Source organism: Toxorhynchites rutilus, chromosome 2, assembly GCF_029784135.1.
Source record: "Toxorhynchites rutilus septentrionalis strain SRP chromosome 2, ASM2978413v1, whole genome shotgun sequence".
Classification (NCBI taxonomy): domain Eukaryota; kingdom Metazoa; phylum Arthropoda; class Insecta; order Diptera; family Culicidae; genus Toxorhynchites; species Toxorhynchites rutilus.
Window position 1 is genome coordinate 26,563,856 of NC_073745.1, and position 19,781 is coordinate 26,583,636.

Below are 19,781 nucleotides of genomic sequence, written 5' to 3' on the forward strand. Positions count from 1 at the left end.
TGCTGGATCAGTTCCCACAGTTTGCGCAGCGTGAGCCGAGTCAGCAGAGAGAAGTGTCAGATAATGAAATGTAAACTGCAGGACTGCGTGTCTCAGCGTTTGGGGTCCGCTTGTCGCCGCTTCCATTTGGAATGAATAAAATAAAGTTAGTATTATAGTTTAGCTCGTACAGCATGCATCGTGTTTGATTCGTTGTCATGGGCAACGAAAAGTCAAAAAGCCCGGTTGAGGAGATAGTAATATCCCAACAGCAACAATCCCAACAAAATTTGGTGCCACCGCCGGCACCTGAAGGAATCTCATCTGCCCAGATAATTGCCGGTTGCTGCATACTAATCATAATTGGCATGGCCCGTCAGTTTATCTGGAGGATTATAAGGCGAGAAATAGCACTAATCGCGAGCAGCAACGAGAGAACCCTTGCTACCGGCGTGTAGCAGAGAGAACCCAATCACACAACACAAAAACACAACGTAGGACTACCGTGGAGACGATCAAGTCCAACCTCAACAAGGGCGCTATATTTTTTTCTGAAAAGCCGAGGATTTTTCACATAACATATGTCGAAACCAGAGAGGCGTTTTTTTTTGTTTTTGAGTTAAGATTTTTTAAAGTTAACCGATGGTCCAAAAATCATTTTTCACTTTCTTTCCAAAAATGACTTTTTTCAAAAATTTATTACTTTTGAGCTACCGGACCGATTCAGCTGACTGATATATCAAATTACACATATTTGATATATCGATCAAGATGACAAATTTGCCAATTAATTGAATTATAGTCGCATGCATCCAGTCAAGTCGCATAGAAATATTGAACGAAGACTGAAATATATCAAATTTGAAAAATCATAACTTAAAAACGAAGAATAACACATCTCTGATTTTTGGATATGTTATGTAAAAAAAACTCAGCTTTCAAGAAAAATATAAAAAAATACTAGCTGTACCCTGCCACGCTTCGCTGTGGCACATTGTGGTTGCATGGTTGAGTTGATTTTTCTTTTTTTTAGATGTTTTTCTAGATGTGTTTGGTTGTTTTGTACATTGTATCACACAAACGAACAGAAAACTTTTATATATTAGGCTGTCAAAAAAGTCCTGCGGTATTTTTTTTGAATTTTCATTTGTTCATAAAATTAGTTACAATCATCTGTTTTAAGTCAAATATGCGTCGTTTTGTTTGATGACTTGTTCCCAACGAGATACCAACTTCATAATACCCCTGTTATAGAAGCTCGCTTCCTTTTTGGCAAAAAACTCGGATAGCCAATTTTCAAAGGCCTCTTTTGTGGCTAACTTCTGACTACCTAGCTCGTTCGCCATGGACAAAAACAGGTGGTAGTCACTTGGTGCAAGGTCCGGACTATACGGCGGATGCAAAAGAACCTCCCATCCGAGCTCCCGGAGCTTCTGGCGCGTCACCAAAGAAGTGTGTGGCCTGGCGTTGTCCTGATGGAAGACAATGCGGCCTCTGTTTATCAAAAATGGCCTCTCCTTCATGAGTGCTACCTTCAAGCGGTCCAGTTGTTGGCAGTACAGGTCCGAATCGAGCGTTTGGCCATAGGGAAGCAGCTCATAATAGATTATTCCTTGACAATCCCACCAAACACACAGCAGAACCTTCCTGGCCGTTAATGAGGGCTTGGCCACCGTCTGAGCCGCTTCAGCGGGCTTCGACCACGACCGTTTGCGCTTCACGTTGTCGTAAGTGACCCACTTTTCATCGCCAGTCACCATCCGCTTCAGAAACGGGTCGATTTTGTTGCGATTCAGCAGCGATTCACATGCGTCGATACGGTCAAAGATTTTTTTTGCGTCAACGTGTGTGGCATCCATACATCGAGCTTCCTTGTGAATCCAAGCTTCTTCAAATGGTTAATAACGGTTTGATGACTTATCCCCAGCTCTTGGCCGATGCTACGGCTGCTACTATGCCGGACGACTTCTACACCAGAACGAAAACGTTGAAACCATCGTTGTGCGGTGGAAATGGAAACTGTATCGGGTCCATAAACTGCACAAATTTTATTGGCAGCTTGAGATGCATTTTTGCCTTTGTCATAGAAGTACTGTAAAATGCATCGGATTTTCTCTTTATTTTGCTCCATATTTGCGACACTATAACTCACGAACGACTTAACCAAACAAAACACTGTCAAGGACTATATTATAGCGCGCAAAAATACCTTTCCAACAAGCTATAGTATGACTCGATACGACACGACACTTCGCGGAAATACCGCAGGACTTTTTTGACAGCCTAATATATATAGAGATAGATGAGGGGAATCGATAAATTTTAAATCACTTCGAAACACAATTTCAGTTCATGATTTTGTCAAACACGTGGAAAAAAATGTTTCCTTCACATAGAACACATATTCATTACTGAATAGTCGATTTTCATTAGTAGCTCAATTTCAGAAATGCACTCTGGTCATATATAAATTCATTTTTCTTCCAATTTTCCAATTTTTTATGCCGTAACAACACTCCTTGAAGTGGATTGTATATTGTGTCCAACTTTGAGCTCAATCGGTTCCGCACTTTTCGAGTTTTTGACGCGTACACAAACGAACAGAACATTTATATATATATAGAGATAGCATCCTTGGTCCCAAAATAAAAACTCATTTTTCTCCGCAAGTCTAATATTTTTCAAAAAAGACTATCTAATTGGCTTTAATTTTATATGTCGATCATCTGAATCGGTCCAGTATATCAAAAGCTGTGAATTTTTGTGTTGGAAAAAAGAGTAAAAAATTGATTTTTCGAACCATCGGTTAACTTTGAAAAATCATAACTCAAAAACGAAAAAAACGCCTCTCTGGCTTCGATATATGTTATGTGAAAAATTCTCAGCTTCCAGAGAAAATATAAAAAAATATAGCGTTTTTGGTCCCGAGACTATGAAAACGAATACAATCAATCATAACAAGAGCAGAATTCGAATTTTCTGCAAGTATAGTTTTTTTGCCAAGCGATTGGTATGTAGTATAGACCAGGCGATTGGCTTTAATTTGATATGTCGATCATCTGAATCGGTCTAGTAGTTCAAAAGTTATGAATTTTTGAAAAAAAAGGCATTTTTGGAAAAAAAGAGAAAAAAGTTGATTTTTCGGACAACCTTAAAATGGAAATGGTCACCCTTATGAAAAAATAAAAAAAATACGGGTCAAATGTTAACAAAGAACAAAACTACCAATTTTCACGAAAATCTGAGAACCACTATATCGGTTTGGCATGGAATGGCTGTTTAGATCTTCACTTGACAAAGGAATGTGGAGTAAAAGGTTCGAAATTTTTAAGCGATCTCGAACGACTGTAGATTTGATATTAATGATGACATGAAGTTAAAAAAATACAGCTCTTTTAAGCCACAAATTTCTAGTTTAGGGATATCGTACATACATATTCTTAGTTTGATGACTATATGCGTTGTAGGCAAAATATATAGCAAGAAGAAATATAGCGTTTTTGGTTTGCTTTCAAAGTTTCTATAGATTTTAGAAATATATTCCCAATAACAATCCAACCAACTCGATTATTTCGCTTCCATTTGATTCATAGAAAGTTTCAGTAGTTTACAACAGTTTACAAGCTTACAACAGAGGTATTTTCTATCGAATGAGAAATTATCCTTTAATTTTTAATTTAAAATGTTCCATGAAATAATGAACGCACAGCACATCGCTCTCTTAGTTGTCAGTGCAATAGGAAACCTTTTCCGCAATAGTTCGGGGAATTTTCAGTGGGCACTAATAGAGTATTAAAAATATTTTCAATATAAAACATAAAAACACAAAATTTTAAGTTTCTACTTTACCTCTAAAAGTTACTCGGTTCCATAAATTTAAATGTTTTACAACTGCATGCTACGCAGAATTTTTTTATCTTCCAAATGAGCAGCGTAATTATTCTAAGTATACTTTCTAAATTAGAGTCAGTTCAAGACATAAAATTGGGCTCAAGAAAAGTTCAACAACTCTTTCTTAGTTGAGAGTTAACCATATGCGTAGAAGGTCTTTTTCATTAAATATGATCCTCTATCATATCCTGGAATATTCCGAATCAGCTACCCAATTCCATGTATATTTTTATCAGAATACTGGCTCAATTATTTTAAGTTTGACGACTAGTGGAGCATGGACAATCTTACGCAAATGTAAAATTGGTTCCTAGAAATTGACGAAATTAAAATACTTTGGATGATTGATTTTACACGCAATTCTTTATGAAAAACTATATAGACATTATTATCCTAAGACTAATTGTTTTCAAGATATAACAAAATGTATAGAAAATTTAATTTGATGAAAAATAATTAATGAAAAATGTGTGGAAAATCCAACCATTATGGAATCGTTTAATTCGTTTAATGTTAAATGTATACTCCGTAACTTGAAATGTTCGATCAGCTTGGTTATTCACAGTTTACGTAAGATATTTTCATAATACTGATTTCACTGAAGAAGAAGATCAATGAGAAAATATATATGAACATTTGACTGGGCAGCACTTTCAGGTGGCTCAATCCGTTTATTGATAAATACGAAGAGTTTGAAATTCTTGAATATGTTTTTTATCCCATTTATTTAATTTTGAATGTATAAGTGATTGCATTTAATTGCGTTAATTGAATGCATAAGTGATTGTATTAAAAAAAATTAAAAAATCCTATCCACGTGGACTAAGTCTATACACCCCCACCCCCTCTCCGTGGACACGCGTGTCCACGCTTTGCTTAGTATGAAATCGTAAATGTTTGGAAGTATTCATATATAAAAAAACATTTTTTTCGAAATACCCAAATTCCCGTTATATATTTCACAGAATGTGAAGCACACTGGGTGCCCATAAGGGGCTGTCCACATACCACGTGGACAGAAAAAGCATGATTTTAGACACCCCCCTCCCCCTCCGTGGACAAACGTGGACATTCCTTATACCCCGCCCCATATTGTCCACGTGGAATTCTTCGGGTTTTGAGGAAAAAATCAAGAAATTTTATTTTTTTCGTTTAAATTTCATTTCAGGTTTGTTTCTATTTTCTATTCCATATTTTTATTGATAGAAATTATAGCCTTCCCAATGGCGATTTGTCTTGAAATCTTCAATTTTTTTCAACATTGTCCGGGAGCTCATTATTCTCTTTCGAATTCCATTTACTGTAAAATCTGCAGTATCATCGTGATCGATGATTCCGTTGACCTACAACTCTTAATTGTTAAATCATGCTAAATATTGTCCTGAAAAATTCGTGCCGATTCTAAGGAAAAAACCAAAAGCATATTTTTGTGGACATACATCTTTTCGATCATAGATGCACCGTTTTTTCTGAATATTTCAGCATCCTTTATGCAACTTGAGAATTCCATCCTCTCAGAACTTATGCTATGCAGTAAGTTCTTACAAGAATCTTAACAGTTAATAGTCTGAAGATGCAGTATCTGGTAAATAAGGCGGGTGGAGTCTTAGAAGTGCCCTAGAAGCGTTCTGGATCGTTGATCGTTGAAGTACTGCTGCTAGCAGTACTTGTTGGAATTTATCGAAACTGGTTGCTTGGTAGAAGCTCATGATACAGATTTTCTTCCAGTCCTACCAGACCCAGCCATAACTTTCTTCAGGCGAAAACCTGCTTCAAAGTTCCATTCACTTGCTAAGGTTTTTTTTAACTCAACATTCACGTGAATGATCTGCCCTTTACAATTCGCTACAAATATGTATTTTCGTCGCGTTTATGAAACGAATCGCAGATTGAGATAAGTCCCTTCAAGTGTTTTTCGGTAAAATAAACCCTTATTCCGAAATCCGGTCGGATTTGAAATTAGCACAACATTTCGTTCTTTAAGAGGGTATTCTAGTCTAGAAATTTGAGACATAGAAGAGACTTTTCGAAAGTCTCGTGATTTACCAAGTTATAGCCGTTTTTGTGATGCGATATCTAATCTAGTACGGCCACAACAATTAACTCTTTTTCTCAAAACGCGTTTTTCTCAAAACATGTTTTTCAAAACTGGCGTACACGATATCTCAAGTTCTACTACTCAAGTTTATATGAATACAATCTGTATGCATCTCTCTATCGCATGAACCTATAAAAAATCATAATTTCTTAACTTTACTATTTTAAAAAAATCAAGAAACTTGAAAAAAATGTTTTAAACAGCATTTTTCTTCAAATTTCCGCCATTTTGTCAAAAAACACATTTTTGACTTGTCCGAGGTTCGAGCGATAGTGGCATCTTTACTGATACAGAATCTGTTCGATTTGTTTGTTTCAGATAATCAGAAGGGCTGGAATCGTGTACGCCATTGCACAACTTTATTTTGAATCCCCTAACTTGATCAGTTTCTAATTATGGATATATTTTTTTCCATTCAATGTTTGTTCTATTGTTGAAAGATAGATAAACAAATAGTGATATAATGGATGGTAAAAATATTCTTTGTTAATTGCGTCCACGTGGACATTATCAAAACCCCCTCCCCCCCTCACCGTGGGCAAGCGTGGACATTTTCGTAACCCCTTCACCCATAAAGTTGTCCACGTGACATGTGGACAACCCCTAATTGAGCTACACCGGTGAGCAGAAATGTGCCTCGAAGCTTGTTGGGAAAATTTCATTGAAGTTTAGCAAACAATAAATTTATTAACTTAATTGTTTGTAAACAATAACTCCACTGCCGATGTCATATAAACAAGACGATATCATTTTTTTTCAATGTTCCAATGTAGCAAACAGTAAAATTTTGGAGGTCATGTTGATTGTCCGTCTGGCTGAAAGTAGGCCAAATATTTTTAGATTTGTGGGAATTAGGGCGAGTAAAGATATTAGTAAAGTATTTCCTACTTGTTTGGCAATGTTTGGAAGATTCATTATGGATAATCAACAACGCAGTTATTATAGCTTACATTTTCAAATTTGATGTGCCTTCCACTCCCCCTTACACTTACAAGTCATTACAAGTTTTTTTTTGTATAATAAACAACATCATTCTAATCAACTGTTTACGATAGGTATGACAGCCGACAAGTTTTATTTCCTGTGGATCAGCAAATGTCCGATTACAACAAAGTCGCTGTCTGAAACTCTCATTTTACATTTCACCATGACGAGTAGCTAGTCAAAACCGGCAAACTGAGCAATATTATTATTATTATTTGTTTGTTGTTGTTGATGTAGCAAAATAGGGAGCGCGTCAGAGACAGACGACATCACACCGCGTGCAGCGTGTGCCACCAACATAGCAAATAAACCAATCTATATTTGCACATCACCGCCTGCAGATGAGACAGCAGGAGCAGCAGTTCTGGTATGGCCCACTAACATACAGAGCGAGCGTGTCGCGCGTACAGCATCAGTGAAGTATCAACCTCTAGCGAGCGACATCTCGCTGTCGGATAATACGACGACGACGTGAAGCGCGAAGGGTGTGAAGTGCTGCTGCTTTGATCTTTTTGTGTTCGCAAACTATTGATCGCGATCGGCTACTGCCGTAGTAGCTTGTAATCGGAACGGTCGCCCCCTTTCCAGGGTCAAGTTCAAACCGTCTGCGTCAGCCGCCTGCGTCACACTGGCTTCCTTTCCACTGCTCACTACGGTGCTGGAATACACTGCCGCCCACGCTCGGGTCTCTAGCGTCACAATGCGAAAAATTTCGCTGCATAAGTTTGTTTGGATTACTTGTCATTCACTTTGCCTGTTGCAGTTTACGTAACGGATGTGATAATCTCGATATATTTTTACTCTCCTTTCAGAATATGCCTGACGACGTGCAAAATCAGCATCCTGGTGTTTGTGATTATATTTATAGTGCTGCCGTTAATCTTTAAATACTCATACGCACTGCAAAAGGGAATACTGTTTCTCACCTTCAGTAAGCACTATCTCACTAATGGGGCTCCATGCACACAATCAGCTAATTTGTGTGTTGTTTTCTTTCCAGTCACCTATCCACCGAACTTAGATCTCAAACGGCCAGAGAAAAGCGGTCTGTACGCGACCAGAAACTTTTACATCACCTATCGCGATCAGGAGGAAGATATCGATGTGGACATTGCGGCGTGGCACATACTTCCGAACGATCTCGTGCGGCGTTGCGGACGAGAACTACAAGTTGATGAGGTAATAAAATACATCAGTGATTGACCCCCAGCAAATTCGAATTCTTGCAATTCGACGCGAGTTCAGCTGCACTTAGATTGTCCCCGCTCTAAGTTTGATGTGCGTGCCCTCTTGGCGAATTTGATAGACTAGTGTGAAAACTTAAGAGACGAAATAGAAGCTGTGCGCGTTCGCGACTTCATGCCAGCAGCGGATTATGTCAACCTAATAAAACGAGATTCGTCTCGTGATCAGAAGATGCTATAAATAATCACGCGTCTGTTTTTCAACTTGCATTACATTACTACTAATTCGTAGTAACTTTTATTCGTTCTCATGAAGTGATAGATTAAATAGATAGATTGAAAATTAAGATTACTTTTAATCTAATCTATCAACAATAGTTACTATCCGGGATCTTTTTTGTTCGTACATAAAACTTGAATATATTTGTGTATGGCATTGTCTATTTGCATTCAGCAAACTTCTCGAAAAAAAAATTCCCCCTGACCTAGCCAACAATCGTGGATTTTAGTGTTATTTAATGACGGGCACCTTTCAAATTTGGTGCCAAGACTGTGAGTAATGACAGGAAACATTGCCATTTTGCAATGATTTTGCCACCTTTTGTTACCATCTGAACGTCAATACTTAATCATCAAAAAATGATCACTATCTTATTTCGCTAATGTTCAAATAGACATAATTCTTCGAAAAATATTCTTATTTGGATGCAATTGACTGCATTCGACCGAAAAATTTATAGGTTTACATTAACCTGTTTTTTTTTTTACAATGGATGAATCATGGACAGCGGAGATGTTCCGAGATGGAGAATTTTTCTTGGGTAAATTCAACCGTGTATTTTCAACCGTTTTTGCTTTTTCATGGTATGATATGCTGTTTATACTCTTGTTGATTTCAAAAATTAGAAATAATTACAAGTTTGATGCTTCCGGAAGGTTCAAGATCCATTGTGCAAGAGGAGAGTATGAATATCAAACCCGTGTTAACACGATGCAATAGTCCTGACAATATTTCTAGAATCCTGGCAATATTTCTAGAACTGATTTTATGAAAATGACTACTGTGAAGAAACGATGCTTTGGCAATGCGCTATGAATGCATTGACCAATTTACGACCAGGTATTCCGTTTTTAAACGGATTGAATTTTCCCTTAATTTCTCGACACAGATTTTTTTTGTTAAAAATATATATTTACTTTTTTTTACGCGGTTTTAGGAATACACGCGGTTTTTTTTACACGGATTTCGGAATTTACATGGTATTTTAATGTGATGTGACTTTTCACGAAATAAGTTTGTATTGTGTCACTCTTCTAAACTGAGAATTCACTGTTTGTTAGATTTTTATATGGATTTTTTAATTTACGCTTTTTTTCACGCAGATTTTGGGATTTACTCGGTTTTCTTCTACGCGGTTTTTGTTTATGCGCCACGTATCCCCCGCGAAAAAGCGACTCCAGTGTACACAGATTTTTTCAGAAAATTTTACAGGATTCAATGTAGCAATGTATCGTTCAGTTTTTATTATTTTCCGGCGATTCTCAATCGTTTACACTTTGTAAATTGATAACATTTGTGACCAATGTTGTTAGTCATTTTGCTAAGGAAAACAACAAATATGGCGAATGTTAAGGCGACGAACGATATTAGCTAAGATTTATATATTGAAGCTTAACTAATAGTACTTGGTTGCCAATTTTCCGATTAGTAATAGTTTTGGAAGTATACAAAAAAAAAATGTTTTTTTTGGAAGAAATAAGGTAGCTAGTATGAAATACAGAATTGTGCACTGGTTGGTATAAGGGAGCATCAGCAGCATTAAATTCATTTGAAATTTATCAATTTTCATTAACACGTTAAGCCCAGCGTCGGTCCCTAGGGGCCGACGTTGAGCTTTTTGGTAGAAAAGTACTGACTGACTGGGACTGACAGTTACGAAATAATGAAATAAAAATATATACGGTTTGTTTTCAGATGTTTTACAAAATGTGACTACTTTCTAGTCGAATTGCTAACTATTTTCTATTTATACAATAAATATCTTTGGGTACTGGGACCGACACTGATAATGTGCAAACACTCTTGTTGCGCGCTGAATGGAAAGCGCAGCAAGAAAAAATCGGGGCTTGACGTGTTAACCAGCTTCTGAATTCATGGTGGCTAGCGGACACTGGAAATGTTTCGGATTTTTGGAGGGTATGCTGAAAGCTGAATTCTTTAATCGCTTGTATTTTTCCTGGTGTGAGATTCTGTCTATATTCTTATTGATATCAGATACACATTACGAGTTTAATGCTATCACAATATGATCCGTTATGGAACAACCGAGATAGAGTCATTTCCAATCAGACCCTTGTTAAGACGATGTAAAACATCGTAGATAAACAGTACTGGAAATATTTCTAGAACTTATTTTACGGAAACAGATATATTTGTCTTGATTGTTTTCGAACTTACCTTACCTTCAGGCCTGTATTGAACTTTTCAATAATAGACAAGAGAAGAGTACGGTTATCGAACCAGTACTACATAGGCTGAAAAGTTCCGGGGTATTAACACGATTCAACGAATAATCAGTACTGAAAACTTTTCTGAGGCTGATTTTATGGAAATGCTCTGGCAGGGTATGGGCTCCAATTCATACTTTGCGACCCACGAAGAGGTGATAGCTGAAGCCAGCTAGCTCATTGAGACTGTGGTAGCCCTTCTTGAATGGCACTAAAGTTCCTAGAGGAACTTCGCCGTCCCAACGTAGTATTATTTGCGTCATTCTTATTAATACTTAGTTGAGATTTCTATGCCAAATAACACGCCTTGAATGCATTCTGAGAATGCATTCAAACTCTAGTTTAGTGTAGTGCGGGGCAAAGGTGCGCATTGGCCTAAAGCCTAAAGCATAAAAATTCTACAACAGTGTATTCTCTTGATACTTTATTACACCAGCAGCTCACACATATAAACAAGATACATTTTATGAAAGTGACAAAAAGTTATGAGGTAAAAAGAGTTGCGATGTTTTGATCTATTTATTTCAGTTTTGGAGATGACGATTTACTTACCTCAAATAACTGGAAAGTTCAAAACTACACTGTCAAGGAAACCTTCATTCTATAGTAGATGATAGTGCGTATTCGTTTTTGTGAAAAAGCCCAAGAGCTTTTTTTTGAAATTCGATTAGTTCTGTCGGAATGGAAATGCTGAACTTCCACCGATTACTCGCAGCAGTACCAAACGCACATACAAAACGTGATGAGGTACTTTCTCTGGCGAATCTAATGGTCATATATACATACTCATAACCAACTTGTATGGAACAATTCAATAAAGTTATATAGTCCGAATAGGGGGTCTTCGTAGCCTAATTGGTTGCGTGTCCGCTACTAACATGAGCTCATAACTCAGGGCCCCTCAACTGACCATCTTAGTGTGTTGTTCTAGCTACTATGTCCACGCAACAATCATCATGTGTCGGTAATCCTAGTCCCTTACCGCTCACATTTTCGATCTACTGCATCGGTGATTGGCACTATTAATAACGCAACAAAGGAAGCCTCATATCAACAGTCCCGCTGTGAACAGCCCAACTGTGAACATTCAAACAATAGCAATATTCTAACGCCGAAAAAAGGCGACATGTGTTGTGCATCGATAGAATAGGAATTCTCTTGCGCCTAAACGGCTACTGTATTTATTTATTTATAATGATACTACATCCCATTGAGAGATTAGATCTTCTTCACAATTTTTCGCCAATAGTCCCGATCCATGGCTGCAGTTCTCCAACTCCCGGCTGCACCGATTCTTGCCAAGTCCTGCTCCACCTGGTCCAACCACCTCGCTCGCTGGGCTCCTCTCCTTCTTGTTCCTACCGGATTCGATGCGAACACCATCTTTGCAGGGCTGCTGTCCGGCAATCTTGCAACATGCCCTGCCCATCGCACTCGTCCAGCCTTGGCGACTTTCTGAATGCTGGGTTCGCCGTAGAGTTGCGCCAGTTCGTGGTTCATTCTCCTTCTCCATACTCCGCTTTCCTGTACACCACCGTATATTGTTCTGAGCACTCGGCGTTCGAAAACTCCAAGCGCTTGTGAGTCCTCTTCAAGCATCGTCCATGCTTCGTGCCCATAGAGAACAACCGGTCGAATTAGGGATTTGTACATGGTACACTTCGTACGGGGTCGGAGTTTGTTGGACCTCAAGGATTTGCGGAGCCCATAGTAGGCACGACTTCCATTGACAATGCGTCTTCGAATTTCACGGCTGTTGTTGTTGTCAGTTGTTATCAACGAGCCAAGGTAGACAAATTCCTCTACCACCTCGAGCTCGTCGCCGTCGATCACAACACTACTACCAAGAAGAACTCTGTTGCGATCAGTCCCTCCAGCTAGCATGTATTTAGACTTAGACGCATTGATCCCAAGCCCAATCAGCCCTGCTTCGTGTTTCAGTCGGGTATACAAGTCGGCTACCGTCGCATGTGTTCTTCCGATTATGTCCACGTCGTCGGCGGAGCAGATAAACTGACTAGACTTGTTGAAAATCGTGCCCCGCATGTTGAAGCCCGTTCTCCGCATAACACCTTCCAGCGCCACGTTGAAGAGCAGACAGGAGATTCCATCGCCTTGTCGAAGTCCCCTGTGAGTCTCAAATGATTCCGACAGCTCACCTGAGATCCGCACACTGCACCGCACACCGTTCATCGTTGCCTGAATCAGTCTTGTCAGCTTTCGGGGAAAGCCGTGTTCGTCCATGATCCTCCATAGCTGTCGTCGGTCGATTGTATCATATGCGGCCTTGAAGTCGACGAAGATGTGGTGTGTAGGGACCTGATACTCGCGGCACTTCTGGAGGATCTGCCGCAGTGTAAAAATCTGGTCCGTCGTCGAGCAACCGGGCATGAATCCGGCCTGATAACTTCCCACAAATCTACTTACTATTGGCGATAGGCGGCGGAAGAGGATCTGAGACAAAATTTTGTAGGCACCATTCAGGATTGTGATGGCACGATAGTTCCCACAATCCAACTTGTCGCCTTTTTTATAGATGGGGCAGATTACCCCGTCCTTCCACTCCTCCGGTAGCTGTTCTGTGTCCCAGATCCTGACTATCAACCGGTGCATACACTCTACAAGTTTTCTCGGACCTCCCTTGAAGAGCTCCGCTACGAGGCCATCCTTACCAGCTGCTTTGTGGTTCTTGAGCTGATTAATGGCCTCCTTAACTTCACCCATCGTCGGGGGTGGTACGTCGTCGTTGTTCATTGTACCGGTGTAGTCCTCCTCAAGGCCGTCTAGGTCTCCTGTCTGCGCGCTGTTCAGGTGTTCATCGTAGTGCTAACGGCTACTGTGTTATAGATAAAACAAATGTTTATCGATAGACAGCGATACTCTTACGCCTCAAAATGGTACCAGTGTAATATACAATAAAAGTTATTATAAGATAAAAAATGTACACGAATGAATTCGGAGTAAAACAAACTGTTGGGATAAAAAAAAAAAAAAAAAAAATATATATATATATATATATATATATATATATATATATATAGTCTGAATTTATTATATCTTGAAGATAAAACACGCGTTTTTCATTTTTACCCGCATTCCGCATACGACAGCGAGAAATTTCCACGATTGGAAGATTGATTCCCACAATTTCAAAAATTGCTTGTGGGGCAAAGGTCCGCAGTGGCTGTGGGGTAAAAGTTCGCACTAGCGTTTTGCTCTGAAAAAAAATTTTAAATGTTGTCAACTGAATTTTTAACGGGACCCACAAGAAGAAAACTGATTTGAAGAAATGCACTCCAGAAATGCTCAAATGGCCCGACAGAGGCTTCTGGAGGGAGTCTCGAAGGGTCAGATTGCGGCAGACCTCCGAATTTTTGAATCAGTTCTGAGGAAGAGTCTCATATCAGAAAGTGATTCATGATTTGAATATTCTTTTATTGACATTTCTACTTCTGCTGGGATGTTTCAGCGAGCACCTAGGGCGGTTCAGATAGGTATTTACGAGTGAGTAGTCTGAGGATCTGGCGGACCACTGCAGGGCACTGGACAAAGCTTTCTATAGTATCTGGCGTTTGATTTTGAGGAAGCCAACAACCTCCAGCACGAATTCAATCAAGTTGTAAAACTGGTATGAAGAGATTGGGATTCTAGCTTCATGAGGAACCATCGTCTGTCTCTTCGAACCCCACAACAACACAACGAAGCAAAGCGTCGGAATCCTTAGAACCGAAATCCAAGATGAGGAATAAAAATAAACAATTGCATAAAAATAATTCAAATTGAATTTCAAATGAAAAATGTTTTTATTTTCACCATGCATTCGCGAGTATAGATTACGCGTACTTAAAAATAATTATTGTGGGAACTTGAGTGCTCGAAATGATTTATATCAATATATCAATTGTGGGTGGGACGAAGTTCGTCGGGTCAGCTAGTTTGTTAATAAAAACAAATTCTGTTTCGAATGTTGGACATTTACGAATATCTTATATTGTCAGTCTCCTCCCTCCCAAAAATTTCCACGTCATATGTTCGACCATAACACCCACTCTTCTCCACCCATAAAAAAACATAGAACAGCCCCTCCTGCCTTCTAGACGGTGCCCCTACACTCTCTAGTAATGATGCTTCTCCCGCTTCTGATGATAAAGCATTTATTTTTGGTATAAGTTATTTCAGAAGTTCAATTCAATAAGTGCGCACTTACGTACGGTGCGTACCTTTCCCCCACTATGCCCATTTTGCAAGAGAACGGCACTTCTCTCAGGGGGAAATTACTATACTCTATCAAGAACTTCGTCACAAGTCGTCACTAGGTGGTCAAAATAGGAATCACGAGCTTCAGAAGTTTCCACGAGGAAACTGGGGTACCATAAGGCTCCGTTCTTGCCGTCATCCTCTTTCTAATCACCACCATGAAAAGCCTGTTGCAGGTTCTTCCGATAATTCGGATTCATTCCTTTTTAGAACACTTATCCGTGAAGTTAGATTCCGATTTAGCCAAACAACCAATAAAGTTATATTCCTACATATATTTTTGAGGTGTAAAATTATTCCGTTGGCACAACACCAACAGGTTTTGGCCAATGTATTAGCGAAATAGTTCTTTAAGATTTGGGTTTCTGTAACGCCAATAATCAAAGTTACGCCAATGGATTTCGTTAGAAAAAAAATCACAGCTTGGTCGTTAATGAATAAACATCTGTACCTCTCACGCAAAAGGTCACGAGCTCGAATCGCACTGCCGTCTTTCTTCCCTCGGAAGAATCGAGGGAAGGATCGAAAAATGTCGGAGATCAACGTAAGAACACAAAGTACTGCGCGTTAAGTAGAGCAAAGCACAGTAAGTCTATCCACTACCTGTACCATTAAATTGATGAAATTATTAATCGTGTAACATCGAGTATTGGATGTGTATTGGTCAATCCACTGTCAGATTATCAGAGGCTCGAATAACTAGTTGAACTTGTGTACTTTAAGTGGAGAAAACATGCATGTTCGAAACTACACCGTGAATCGAGAGAAAACGAGGTTTCAACTTCAACTTAATAAATCTTGGATTAAATCCAATATCATCCGTAAATTCATCTAACATATTTTAGTAATGCACATTTTTTACACTCACAGCAAACCATGCCAAACACCACGGTGTCCGAGGAAATCCGAACTCAGATCGAGGAATTCTCGAACAAGGACAGCTCAAAGTATCGTGCCATCGAGAAAATCCTCCACCGCGGTAACCTAGATCTGGCGGATGAAGCCACCCAGAAGGAACTGTTCGAGGAAACGCTCAGAGCGACCACCAATGACATCGTGCTGTATCTGCACGGAAACACCGCCTCTCGGGGAGCATCCCACCGGGTGGAGCTGTATCAGTTGCTGCGCAACCTAAACTACCACGTGATAACACTGGACTATCGCGGGTATGGTGATTCGGCGCCAATTTCCCCCACGGAGCGAGGCGTTGTGTATGACGCGCTTGCCGTTTATCAGTATATTACTAGTATTAGTAAAAATCCGATCTATCTGTGGGGTCATTCGCTGGGAACTGGCGTAGCGACGCACTTGCTCTCACTGCTGACCGATATGAGTCTGCCGGGGCCAAAGGCGGTCGTGCTGGAGAGTCCCTTCAATAATATTCGCGAGGAAATTTGTGCCCATCCGTTTTCGAAGGTTTGTTTTCATTGGATGTATTGCATCGTGTAGCTTATATTTCTCTTGAAATTTCAGTTGTACCGTCACTTACCTTGGTTTGATTTTATGATCTCGAAACCCATGTATTCTAATCAGCTGCGCTTCGAGTCCGACCAGCACATTGCTGAGTTCCGACAGCCAGTGTTGATTCTGCACGCGGAGGATGACCACGTGGTTCCGTTTAAGCTAGGTTACAAGGTACGTAGTTATTGCTGTTTTTTTGTAGATTATTTTATCAAGCATGAAATTGATTGGTTCAAACCCACAACAGCTCTATCGCACCGCGTTGGACACTAGGGGGAAATCGTGGGGACCCGTTGAGTTCCACCGTTTCGAAAAAACCAGCCACTATGGCCACCGGTATATCTGCCGTGCGCCCAATTTGCCGGAAATTGTGGTTAATTTTTTCCGCACCTATCGCAGCGAAGAGTACTAGAAAGGGAGGAGGAATTTTGTGAGTGGACGATTCTTGTGATGTTTTAAATTCATAGTAACAGTTTACAATAATGTGAGAGTAAGAGCAATTACAAGACTAGAAAGTCGCTGCAGCGAGGCGATATTTAGAGATAAAATAACAAACAAACAATACGATAGATAGATAGAGGAGTTTTTTCTCTTTAAATAAGGGTGATACCGATTGAACGAAGAAGTTCTACCGGAGCTAGAATTGGGATGTGAATTTGTAAGCGTGTTAACAAATCTTTGACTCAGAACCCTGTAGGCTAGAATCCTTGTAGCTAGAGATTTTTGAACTGGATGCGTACATGCGTGAGAAAAGCACATAGTAGTGATAATAAATATTATTTTTTTCAAATGAAACCATCCAACAGTGAGTGGTAGCTTGACGATGACATATCCTTGACAGAGTTGTACTGTTTCATCAATATCACTGACAACTTACGTGTAACGTTCATTGTTATTGATTCATTGTTCAAATGGTGACTGACGGAGTACGATGAATATGATGCCTGTGGCTGATGTTCGTCAATACGCTGTGTCTCATTACTCAAAATGATACTGTTCGACTCAAATCCCAAACACCAGAACACCGAACAAGAACACTTCTGTCTCAAATAGCGCAAATGTGCAGGAATATTGTGACAGGGATATTCCTATCCACAGGATCTGCGAGAATCAACGAATGACTTCAATTTGGTTTTTTTGGGAATTGAACATGGATCGAGAAAAGTTTCAGTTTCAGTTTTCTAGTTTCATTGATGGGACTTCATTTGGCGTAATTTGTTCTTCGTTAATCAGTGTAGAAAATGTTAGAGTTTCTCGGATGCCTAATAGGTACGTAAAAATTCAGGTTTCTCAATATTCTTCTTAGTTCGCTTTTTGTGATCAGTGTTGCCACATATATAGATTTTTTTGTAATGAAACAGATTTTCAGCATTTTTTTTACCAAGAATCTGTATGTACAGATTACAGATTATTCGATATCCATGCAGATATTATACAGATTTTGTAACAAGATAAATTTATTGACGTGGGACTACGTCTAACCGGAATATATGGGGGGTAAAACGAAAACCCCCCAAAACAAAACACTGAACATGCAGGAAAAAATGCAAGATTTCGAATGCTTATAACTCGAACATTTCTTAATAGATCGGAAAGATGTTTGCATCAATTGATAGGGAATATTTCTACGCATCTATCGCAATTAATGAAATGTTATTTTTTATTAGATAAATAATTGAATAACTGTAAAATGTTAAGCGTTATCTAAACGTCCTAACTATTTCGTTTTGATTGGCCCGCTTTACGGTTTCCCCGTAATGTTCATGTTCAGAGCCTTGGGGAAATCGGAATTGCAAATACATGAAAGTAGGGCGATTTTTGTTCTCTCCGAAATATGTTCCCTAACACAGACTTCAAAACCCAGCAGCGTTGGAGAAATCGACATTACAAATACGTGAAAGTAGGGGGAGCTTTTGTTCCCACCGAAATGTGTTTCCCTAACACAGACTTCAAATCCAAGGAGCGTGGGGAAGTTGGCATTGCAAATACATGCAAGTCGGGGGCATTTTTGTTCCGACTAAAATATGTTTCCTCAACACAGGCTTCAGAACCAAGGTGTCTAGGGAAATTGGGATTGCAAATTCATGCAGATCGGGAGTATTTTTTTTCCGACTGAAATCTGTTTACCTATAAAGACTTCTAAACCAAGTTGTCTGGGGAAATCGGCATTGCAAATACATGCAAACTGCGAGTACATTTGTACTTACTTGCCTTTGTGCAGAGTGCGTTTCCCTAACCCGGTCTTCTAAACTTAGGTACCTGGGTAAAATCGTGCAGACACTAGAGACATGGCATTTGTTCAAACTTTTTACTCACAACGCAAATATATTGAATTCAATTAAATGCGGAAATTGTTTAACTTAATCAAAAATTTAATCAATACGAACAATAGATTATTAAGCTAAGATAGTCCCACGTCAACCTTGCGATTATATCACAGATATAACCCACCCATTTTTTTTAAATATTTGATCATTTTACGCAACAATTAACAAACACAATCAGACAATTCGAACTGAATTGAACTATTTTTGCTACTGTCAAATGTGTTAAATATAGTGGTGATAGAAATCGTATTTTTGGCAATACAATGCGAACATAACAAAAGTTTGAACCGTCTCGCTACAAAAACTGTGAGCGCAATTATCAAATCGAAATTATTCAAATGACATCAAGGCTAATTCTGCAAAACCATGTCTAAACACCTTGAGGAAAGTGAGTATTAAATGAATGTTTATAACGCGAAACTAAATTAAATAAGCTCTTTCCGTCGGTTTTCCCTAAAAATACATTTCAATTTTGTTTTATTTTTTACTTGGCATAATTGTATCTAAAACTCTCAATTTCAGATATTACACATTTTTGATCAAACTTTTTCCATATGCCTGAAAATTAAAAAATAGTCTTATTTAGAAAATCACGAGCTTAAAAATATGAAGGAAAAAATGGGTGGGTTATATCTATGATATAACCGCAAGGTTGACGTGGGACTACCTTAGCTTAGTAATCATTTGTATGTATTGATTGAATTTTTGATTGAATGAAACAATTTCCGAATTCAATTGAATTCAATATATTTGCGTTGTGAGTAAAAAGTTTGAACAAATGCCATGTCTCTAGTGTCTGCACGATCTTACCAGGTACCTAAGTTTAGGAGACCGTGTTAGGGAAACGCATTCGAGTCTGCACAAAGGCAAACGAGTATAAAAGTACTCGCAGTTTGCATGTATTTGCAATGCCGATTTCCCCAGACACCTTGGTTTAGAAGTCTTAAAAGGTAATCAGATTTCAGTCGGAACAAAAATACTCCCGACCTGCATGAATTTGCAATCCCAATTTTCCTAGACACCTTGGTTCTGAAGCCTGTGTTGGGGAAACATATTTTAGTCAGAACAAATTGCCCTGGACTTGCATGTATT

The 19,781-nt window shown here is 39.0% G+C and overlaps 1 protein-coding gene across 6 annotated transcripts in view; it reads left to right on the forward strand.

Moving 5' to 3' along the window:
• The window catches only part of LOC129764479 (lysophosphatidylserine lipase ABHD12), a 28,242-nt gene extending 11,085 nt beyond the window's left edge, over window positions 1-17,157 (forward strand). For 5 of the 6 annotated variants that reach the window (XM_055763593.1, XM_055763590.1, XM_055763589.1 and 2 more), the window contains 5 exons: window positions 7,765-7,883; window positions 7,953-8,131; window positions 15,772-16,317; window positions 16,375-16,536; window positions 16,610-17,157. In XM_055763593.1, the coding sequence (XP_055619568.1) occupies window positions 7,765-7,883; window positions 7,953-8,131; window positions 15,772-16,317; window positions 16,375-16,536; window positions 16,610-16,774 (1,171 nt within the window). In that variant the 3' untranslated portion in view covers window positions 16,775-17,157. Of the gene's footprint in view, window positions 1-7,354; window positions 7,676-7,764; window positions 7,884-7,952; window positions 8,132-15,771; window positions 16,318-16,374; window positions 16,537-16,609 lie in introns of those variants that run through there. The other variant, XM_055763594.1, reaches the window with a different exon arrangement.
• Window positions 17,158-19,781: the final 2,624 nt, after the last annotated feature.